This window comes from Morone saxatilis, unplaced genomic scaffold (assembly GCF_004916995.1).
Source record: "Morone saxatilis isolate NCDOM2014 unplaced genomic scaffold, NCSU_SB_2.0 Contig21, whole genome shotgun sequence".
NCBI classification, from domain to species: domain Eukaryota; kingdom Metazoa; phylum Chordata; class Actinopteri; family Moronidae; genus Morone; species Morone saxatilis.
Window position 1 is genome coordinate 4,283,312 of NW_023339774.1, and position 928 is coordinate 4,284,239.

The 928-nt window shown below is 47.0% G+C and overlaps 1 protein-coding gene across 1 annotated transcript in view; it reads right to left on the bottom strand.

Moving 5' to 3' along the window:
- The window catches only part of LOC118332987 (atrial natriuretic peptide receptor 2), a 54,058-nt gene that overhangs the window by 21,433 nt on the left and 31,697 nt on the right, over window positions 1-928 (bottom strand). Inside the window, exon 11 of the mRNA XM_035668458.1 lies at window positions 2-99. Within this exon, the coding sequence (XP_035524351.1) occupies window positions 2-99 (98 nt within the window). The remainder of the gene's footprint in view (window position 1; window positions 100-928) is intronic.

The window sequence follows — 928 nt, forward strand, 5'->3', positions numbered from 1 at the left end:
GCTGCCTCTGGGACAGTACTCTGTTACGATGCAGATGTTGGGAGGGTCAATGCAGGCTCCGATGAACCTGGTTAGATGGTTGAACTGAACGTCTCTCATCTGAAAATAACCACACAAACACACTGCAACTGTGAGTGTAACTCTTTCCAAACATCACAGTCCCAAACCCCACGGAAACAGAGGACGGGGGAGAGGACTGACGGTTCATTTATATACAAAGTTTTGAGAATCACGCTGCCAGCAGTTCATCAAAATAGCCTATTTGCAGTCGGCTAGTTGGCACAGTGTCTCTTTTCGACGCGTTGAAGCGCATTCCAGCTCAGGGCACCCAGTTGAAACATGTGCATGTGCATAAATTGCCCTCGTAGGTTATGAATGAGCCTGTGTGCTGTGGATGGTGAAAAAAAAAAACGTTGGGAGGACGTACAAGCAGAAATATCAGAGCGGAGCAGGCAGAACGTGTAAAACTGCTCTACATGGAAAATAATCACACACAGGTTTTACGATACAGCGTGTCTTCCAAAACGTGAATCACTTTGAATATTAAAAGTGCAACATTTTCTGGCAGATTGAGTTTATGAGAAAGTGTGATTTTCTTTTATAGAAACAAGCTACACGGACGTTCCTCCTCGCGCCTTCATTCCAACCCGTATGGGCGCTGACAGAAGCAACACTGAAAAAAAGAACATCTTTCTGCAGCCAGCATGAAACTTCAAAAACGGTGTTCATAATTTCAACAGTGTACTTTTCTTCTTTGAGCACAGTGAGTGACAGCCGCCCTCACACCAAAACCAGGGAGTCAGTCGCTCCTGTTTCACAGCTTCAGAGATGTTAGCCTACCCTTTGGCCTATATAATTTCCCCTGCTGCACTCTGGGGAGGGAGTGGAGGGGGGGACAGAACCACCAGGGGGGAGGAGGAGGAGGAGG